This window comes from Tripterygium wilfordii, chromosome 4, assembly GCF_013401445.1.
Source record: "Tripterygium wilfordii isolate XIE 37 chromosome 4, ASM1340144v1, whole genome shotgun sequence".
NCBI lineage: Eukaryota > Viridiplantae > Streptophyta > Magnoliopsida > Celastrales > Celastraceae > Tripterygium > Tripterygium wilfordii.
In genome coordinates this window covers 13,578,381-13,587,432 of record NC_052235.1, presented here as the reverse complement: position 1 = coordinate 13,587,432, position 9,052 = coordinate 13,578,381, and the positions used below count along the sequence as shown (strand labels likewise).

Genomic DNA, 9,052 nt, shown 5'->3' with positions numbered 1-9,052 from the left:
GGTAAAACCAATGTTAACTTCAAAAGTCGATACACAAAAACCAATGTAATTCATTGGGGGTTGCCACCAGTCACTTCTAAGTGGCTCCGCCACTGATTACATTGAAGGGGTTACTAAAACTGGTGCCCATGACCACCCTTTTATCCAGTGTTTTAAACACGAGATTGTGTCGTATAGATCAAAAACCGGATGTGCCGGTGCTATATCAATTGAAATACTGGTGTCATACCGATTTCATAGGAAACTAATTGTTTTTAACTAAAATTAACCTTCTAGTTTATAGATAAATAAATAAAAATTTAACTAATACTCGAGATCTTCAAAAGTGTCCTCAAGTGAATTTTTAATAATGGCTTTAATGAGAAACTTAAGGCCCTATTTATAAGAGCCATGGTTGTAACTTTCTTTCAATTTTTAATGTGAGATGTTTGAGTTGAAAAAATATATTAAAAATATTATTAGTAAGAATTAAACTTGGGTATTCAAGTAGGAAATCCTAACCCTTAACCACAAAAACGACATGATTTTTGTTGCTCTTATCCTCTATGGTGTATATATATTTTATCTTTGTGCTGCTTGATCGGTTGAACTGGCTATATCACATACCAATCGTCTAATCGGTATAATTTTGATACCGGTATTTAAAATTTGCTTTTATCTATTGAAAAAAACCCTATGGATTTAACAAAATTACAAAAGAATTAGTCTTGAGTGACAAGTCGCTCATGATAGGACTATGTAAAAGCATAAGTTATGAGTTGGTGAGGCTAAAACTACCCAAACCATGAGGTCCCCATGTGACAGACACACTAATGAAGTAATTGGTAGGCATGGGTAGCAGTATCATTCTTTTCCATAAATAACTAATCATGTACAGTCCCCCAAGCCTTTTTGCATTTGATACTAAATTAATTAATTTTCTTTTGGAAAAAAAGGAATAGACCAATCTACCCTGCTCATTATAGCTACTTTTCATTGGTGATCCATGCTGCAATAAGTATATATATAGGGGACCAACATCGCATTCTATGATGGAATTTATTTGTGAGAGTATATGCTCGATCACCACTATTTTTAATTAGACACCTAAAATAGATTATAATGAAGGTTTATAGGGTCTTTCTATCACTGTACAAGTAATTCGCATGTTCATAGCAATGTCTGTTAACCGAACTTCTCTTCGAGACAGTACCTAAGTCTTTGTTAGAGCCAAATTTGGTATAAGACCTAAATTCAGCCTAAACACTAAACAGACGTACGGCCTTGGCGACTGTCAACTTAATAAGTCCACGACCTAAGCTTAGCTTAATCCATGGCCCAAATACATTATTTGACGAATTCCACAAAGTGCTACTTTAATCTCCAAAGTACAAGGGTATGTTTAGCTCCAAAAAAGTACATGGGATTATTTGACCATTTTTTGCAAAGTACAGGAGTCATTTTGGGACTCATCCCCTTCTGATTTATTTCGAGTCCGTTTATGCAATTTTTAAATTCTTTTCTGACGTGTGTGGTTTACGTTTTCTTATACGAGTTTATGAGTTACGTTTTCTTATATGAGTTTATGAGTTTTTCTGAATAATAGTAGTTTGAGTTCTCACATTTATTTTATTTTAAAATATCTTCTATGAAAAGAACAACTCCTTTTTAAAAAAAAATTTTGGTGTGCATCGACTTGATAACCCGGATTTAGGTCTATGTTAGTTGTTCAAAGAGTAAGTTTGATAACCCGAATTTAAGTCTATGTTAGCTGTTCAAAAGGGTAAGTTTGACTGGTGTCGTGAATTAAAAAAAAAAACACTCTTTTGTTAATTTATTTTTGAAGATATTATTGAAGAAGGAAAAGGGCAAAAACAAGAAACCATAAGATGCGTTGAGCCGTTGAGTAAGACATGCAGCCGCAACAACCCCTAATAAACAATATTAAACGTATTATTGTTTTATCTCTGTTTCTTTTTGTAAAGGCTCACACTTTTTCTCACTCACTCTTACGAACGATTCCTCCTCGAATCCCCTTTCACTGCTGTTTCAGGTCCTGAATTGGGAGAGGACCCCATCCACTTCAACACGAGAAACTATCAATGAAGCGTATCATTTAACAGAGAGAACTACTGAATTTTTTTTATGGTATACATCAGGAATTCAGCATCCTTATTTCAGTTATGGATGCGCTTGTTGTGGTTGAGTTTCAAGCGTCGTTTTTTTGGTATTTGTTTTTCTATCCTTCTCTCTCATTTTCTGGGTCCAGTTTTATTGTTTTATTTATCAGTACTATTTTGGTTCTATATGGTGTCTCGTCTATTATTTTCAGGTTTGCATAAGTTGGGGATTTGGTGCTAATGTGGTGGCTGACTGGGTTCTGATTGTTCATTAACTCTGATGATGGATTCTTCTCTTGAGGGTGATTTTTTTTTTCTTTTTTAATTTAATTCTGTTGTTAACATAATCTTTTTTTTTTTTTTTTTTTTTTGCGTACAATGGTTTCTGGGTTCTGATTCTCACCTTTGGATCTTGAGGGCATTTTGAGAAATCAAGCGTTGAATGTTTGGTTTCTACATGGGTTTCGTTGAGGGCTGAAGGTTGTATCTTTAATTGATGTTTAATCTGCATGATTGTCAAATTACCAGAGTATTTCATTGTTTGGATTCCAATGATTTCGATGTTATTGGCAGCTTGAGGAATTGTGTGTAGCATAGGTGTAGATAAATTTGTTCTTTGATTTCTCTCAATTTCATTAATTGTTGAGATATCCTTTTGGTTTTTCCTTCTATGTTCCCTGGATTAGTTGTTGAACTTGAGATCACCAAGTCTTTGACGATTTTCACTATTCAATCATCAAATATTTTTTTTCCTGGATTAGTTGTTGAACTTGAGATCACCAAGTCTTTGGAATTACAAGGTAGTTGGCTGCATTTGGTCTCATAATATATAATGTCAGTCTCATCTTTTTCTCCAAATGCTGTTTCTTCTATTATGTGCATTAGCATTCATTCCTTCATGGATCCCGTTTGTGCATCTTTTAACTAATTGTTTGAGCAAGGCCATTTTGAACTCAAATGGCTTTAGTCATCTTCATATTAATGCGTTATTACAGGATCCCTCCACCCAATTACATTTGACTTTTCTATGGAATCTCCACCATCTGATGTGGTTGGAACGTCCTTATTAACTCAAGTCAACTCTCAGTTTGTGTGTTTGGCATGCTTGTATTTTTAATTGTTTTTTTTTACTTTTAAAATTCGTTGAACTTTGAAAAGAAATGCAATGGGCTTTTAAATTGATATATCGAGGGAATTAGTGTAGTTTTTTTATTTTATGTTTGTGCTCTTCTTGTCCTTGTAGTGTTTTCATTCTCTAACATGCCTTGCATCTGGGTTCCAGTTTAGGCGTCAATGGGGATATTTGCAGTATGATGCTTTTCGAGGGATTAGATGCAAGTACTTGGTTTTCTCCATCTATTTTATGTTTTACATATTCTTAATGCTTAAAGATGTAGCTTAAAATAGGGAGAATAATTGAGAGAAAAAGAAGAGGAAGAAAAAGTGACCATCATTAAAACATTTTGTTTTGTTTTCTCTACTTTTTTTTTCTTTTCTATGTCACCTATATACTGTTGTGAATCTACATTTTCCATGGGTTTAGGAATTGTGCGCGATCCATCAAAATGCAGTAAGTTGAGTATGGATGAAAAAAGAGAACTTGTCTATGAAATATCAAAAAGGTCACATGGTTCTGAAATGCTACAGTCATGGAGCCGTCAGGAGATTCTACAGATCCTTTCTGCAGAAATGGGGAAAGAGAGGAAATACACTGGCTTGACAAAGGTGAAAATTATAGAGAACCTTCTGAAAATTGTATCGGAAAGGAAATCAGGGGAGCAAGAGCCCATAACAGACCTAGAAGCTCCATCTTCTCCAGCTGATGGCCCAAGAGCTTCAAAGAGGCAGAGGAAAACTGATCACCCGTCACGATTAGTTGTTCCAGTGAACAGTCTTTCTAGAAACGATGATGGAAATGATTTAGGTAGCACCACATACTGCAAGAACTCAGCATGCAGAGCAACCTTAAAATGTGACGATGCATTTTGTAAGAGATGTTCATGCTGCATCTGTTATCAGTATGATGACAACAAGGATCCAAGCCTGTGGTTAGTTTGCAGTTCAGAGGCTCCATTTGAAGGGAATTCGTGTGGCATGTCTTGCCATCTTGAATGTGCCTTGAAGCATGAAAAATCTGGCATTGGAAAAGATGGAAAACTTGCTGGACTTGATGGGAGCTATTACTGTGTTTCTTGTGGCAAAGTGAATGACTTGCTCGGGTAAATATTTCCCCCACTCTAAATTTCATTTGATAAATTTTGTTTCAGTGTGAATGTAGTAGTTTAAAGTGATTGATGATTGTGAATTGTTAAGATCCTCAATTCATTGTGAATCTCTTATATGGATAATTGATGTCTTTTTTTCTTTATCTATTGTCGATTTATTTACTTTAAGAGAGTCTTAGCTTTTAATTTTTAATAATTCATTCATTTTAACAAATCACTGTTGGTTTGTATAGCATAGTTGTGTTTCTTATTATTGGATATATGAACATCTTTTTGCTGGCATAAAATCATATCACAAGCATCCGAAGAAATGAAAAGGTACAATCTGTTTGCTGGATTACTTCCAGAGCTAATGTGTATTTGCAAGATGTTATGCTTACAGCTTATATTAGGTTTACGCTATATTCTTTGCTTGTTCTAAGGTCTAAGTTTGTAATAGTGGATTTCCTCTTTGGGAACAAATTATCTTTCTTGTTTGAATTTTACGGACACAAGATACAGCGTACTACTTTTATAGTACATTAAAATTTTCCTCAAATCTCATCACATAAGATTTTGTGAAACTTATTTATTGACTTGAAGCTTTGGAAATTGCTGCACAAGGTTTCCAACTTTTAATAGATTCTTACTGCCCTTAAAATGAGATGGAAGATTGATGTCGTGTTATGTTGGCCAGAGTTGGGGGCATGAGCCAGGAGGAAAAAATTGCTACTTCTTGGTTAATGGTTTCCTAAAACTTTTTGAGATGTCATTATGTGTGAAAGTGCATGGAATGACAGCCAATACCAGTAAGACTTCGGGACATTTTCTATCCAGTCCTTTGGTAGTTCCACTAATGACTCTAAAGTTCCTTGTTTGATTTTTCTCAAATTTTTGTAAACCCATTATACTTTTCTCTGTCTGTTTCCAGGAAAATAATGTTTTAGGAGCTCTCATATTTTTTCAGTGTTTGTTTTGTGGAGTTTTCCTTTGTATATTTTCATAGAACATATGTTGAAAAAGCTTATTTTCTTAAAAAACAAACGGAGCCTTAATTACTGGAGGAGACCTAGAGTTTGCCATCAGTATGCTGGAAAGAAATTAAAAATATGTTTGTGCGGCAAATTTCTTTTATTTGTCTCTTAACATGCTACCACATGGGATGTCTTCCAATCGTTCTTAGGAAAGCATTTCTTGGTTTTTTGGTGCATTTTCTGTTTCTTCAATTCTTGTTTGAATCTGAGGTATGCATCCATGCATGAGTGTACTTCCACACAAATCAGTCAAAATAAGAGAATGAGAAGATGACCATGCAATATTGAAAGAATTGTCTGGGACTATTTAGTATCTTGCTAACAACATAATTGCTGGAGAAAACAACATCACGTCACTTGTGGTGTCGGTTCAATCATACTTTTTTATATTTAGTCAATATCTAACACACTCTGATGGGACCCATTTCCAATATGCGTATAGTTGCTGGAGAAAACAATTGGTGATGGCAAAGGAAACCAGACGGGTGGACATACTGTGCTATCGTGTCTCCTTAAGCCAAAAGCTCCTCAACGGGTCTCTCAAATACCAAAAGCTTTATGAGATTGTCAATGAAGCTATGAAGAAGCTTGAGGCTGAATTGGGTGCTTTGGCTGGTTTGCCTGTAAAGATGGGAAGGGGGATTGTCAACAGGCTTTCTTCCGGACCAGAGGTTCAGAAACTTTGTGCTTTGGCTGTGGAATCATTGGATAACATGCTATCCTATGCCAATTTACACCCATTGCCCAATCCAGCGATACGAGGTAAGTGATAGAAATAGTGCATTGCCCTTGTTATTGGTTTCTGAAAAAAGAAAGTACATCTATGAAAGTATGAACTTCTTCCGTTATGTTTGACATCTGCAGATCCAAATTTTATTGCACCAACAATGGTGAGATTTGAAGATGTTGGTCCTACTTCCATTACTGTGGCTTTTGGTTCGGAGAATTTCTCACTGGGGAATGATGTTTATTCCTTATGGCATCGTAAGGCTCAGGATCTGGAATATCCAGCAGAACCAACTTGTAAGATACTTGAACCAAATAGAAGGTTTGTTGTCGAAGGTTTGACTCCAGCTACTGAGTATCATTTTCGAGTTGTTTCTTTCAATGGTAAAAGAGAGTTGGATATGCCTGATGTTAAGATTGCGACTAGCAGTCATGAGAATGAACTTCCAAGCTGCTCAGTACTGGAAAGAAGTCAAAGTCCAGTAACCAATTGCAGCAGCCTTTCTAATCCATCTTCGGTGGAAGATGAAACAAATAACAATACTTCATTCAGTGACCAAACTGATAACAGGGCAGACAATTATCGTACTCACTGCATGGTCACTGGTAAAATTAGTTGTGCAAACTTGTCTAATGATGCCATTGATAGCATTGTCCCTGGTGGAGGGGAAACTCCTGTAGATGCGGTGTCTTTGTTGGATGAAGGAGGAGCCAACGGATTAATTGGCTCTGGACTAAATTTGGATGTCCTAAAACTTGACAACAAACAACCTCCAGAAGATCAGATTGTTGAGGAGATGAGTGCTGCTACTGGGTTAGACACCCTGGTAGCTGGCATGGAACGGGTGCCATATGTGGGTAGGTCAGAAGACAATTTGCCCATTACTCCATTCAAGTTGGAGAAGGTCAAAGATATCCAAGTAAGGAATGGAAGAGCCAAATTCAACAAGAAGGGTCTAGAAAATGGTACAGGGAGAGGGGAGGAGCCCCTCAATGGCAGCACATCTAAGAAAAGTGTGGAAAGGAAGGATGAGGAGTGCAGAGCAAATGGTCTGCCGGACTCCGACTTTGAGTATTATGTGAAGGTAATCAGATGGTTAGAATGTGAGGGACATATAGAGAAGAATTTCAGGGAGAAATTTCTAACTTGGTACAGCTTGAGAGCTACCCCGCAAGAGTTACGGGTTGTGAAGGTTTTTGTCGACACTTTTATTGAAGATCCAGCATCTCTTGCAGGGCAGCTTATGGATACCTTTGCGGAAATTGTTTCAAACAAGAGATCATCTGCTGTGCCATCTGGTTTCTGCATGAAACTTTGGCACTGATGAGCCATACAATTGGTCCTGGTATTTATCATCTATTTTTCTCTGAAAACCTGTTTGAGGAAGGTTTATTAGTATTTATTTAGATCCCATTAACATATTCTTCATTTAGACACTATTATCATTCATTCCTGTCATTACTATTTCTGATTCTTATGATGTAAGAATGTTGAGATTCGTTTCTTTTTTACGATACAATCTCCATCTTATTATTAATATTTTATCAAATGGTGATTAATTTGGTGAATGCTTGTTGCATATCCAGAGTTCCTTCATACATGTTTATATTTTGGACAAAGATCAAAACTGGAAAGCAAAACATTGTCTTTATCAGCAGGGACGTGAAATATATATATATTCTTGTAGTTGTAGTTGTATTTCACTTCACGTATTGATGTAAAATAGATAGATAAAAGTTACATAATGTAAAGGTTTTGGAGTCCAATGATGGTGGGACTAGCCAGACATTGATGTTGAGAATGAGATGGTACATGCTGGCACTGCTGCATGTCTATAATTACAGACACACACACACATATATCCATATCTATATCTATATCTATATATATATAGCAATCATATCAGTAAACTGAACGAAAACGAAAGTATTATATAAGGATTCCATCATAGTATTTTGCATCCAAAGGAACTTACATATGTTAAGATGTTACTACTCTCTCATCAAAACTAAAATCTAGATCATGATCTGATCAATGACATTGCTTCAATCCTTGGGGGCTTTAGGTTTACATATCTATTGTAACTGTTTTTGTTGTGATCCCAGGATGGCCATGCATATAGAGATATGCCCAGAAAATAAATACAAGACAGACAACATACAAAGAACAAGTAGATATATATGCGGCAATGTCATCGATAAGTCATTATTCACCATGCCATGTCATGTGAAATCCAAGTTCACAAATTATGAGATGTAAAGAGATTTCAAAACAAACAAAGAATACATTCAATGAAAATGATAATGTGTCTAATTTTGGGATTCATAGTTTTTCATAATCTAGATGGACAGTTCAGTTAGCATGCCACGATTAATTAAAAAAATTTAAAAAGTTATACCTACTCCCCCACCTCTCTCTCCCTCCCATCTCTCATAGGGTTTTATTTTTATCATTTTCCTCTCTCTTTCTTCTATCTCTTTTTTCTCTCACCCCAACCTGGTTTTACTTATTCTTTCTCTCTCTTCTCAAGCCAGGTACGAGAACGAGTTATTGGGTTACAGATTTACTCCAAAAAAATCTAAGCTTTTGTCTCAGATTGTAAATTGTTACTGATATTCCATTTTTTCGTCATTTTTCAAGCTGTTGTTTATTTAACTGGATATTTGATTTAAACTTAATTTTGATTCACTCTTGGTTGGAATTAGAAGAACTTTTAATGACCAAGGAAGTACGGAAAAACACAGATCTTACGTTGGAGATATGGAAAAAGACGAAGGAAACACTAGTGGCTTATTACGTTGACAGTACAATAAGCTACTGGTTAGCTAAATAAGCAAGGAATGACAAGTTTAATCACCAGTGGCTTATTACATTGACAAGGTAACTAGCCACATTCAATGTGTATTAAGTACTGCCAAGCTTAATTAGTAAATAATGTCAAGTTTAATCACCAATGGTTTATTACATTGACAATATAATTAATTATAT

At 35.7% G+C, this 9,052-nt stretch overlaps 1 protein-coding gene across 2 annotated transcripts; it reads left to right on the top strand.

Moving 5' to 3' along the window:
- Positions 1-1,938: 1,938 nt before the first annotated feature.
- Positions 1,939-7,608, top strand: LOC119997134 (VIN3-like protein 2). Of its 2 annotated transcripts, XM_038843958.1 has the most exons (5): positions 1,939-2,206; positions 2,312-2,401; positions 3,643-4,318; positions 5,780-6,099; positions 6,202-7,608. In XM_038843958.1, exons 2-5 carry the CDS (start codon positions 2,380-2,382, stop codon positions 7,386-7,388), a joined length of 2,205 nt encoding a protein of 734 aa, XP_038699886.1. In that variant the 5' UTR covers positions 1,939-2,206; positions 2,312-2,379; the 3' UTR covers positions 7,389-7,608. The 2 variants fall into 2 exon arrangements, with proteins under 2 accessions (XP_038699886.1, XP_038699885.1); XM_038843957.1 differs by lacking the exons at positions 1,939-2,206; positions 2,312-2,401 and having other exon boundaries at positions 2,423-4,318.
- Positions 7,609-9,052: the final 1,444 nt, after the last annotated feature.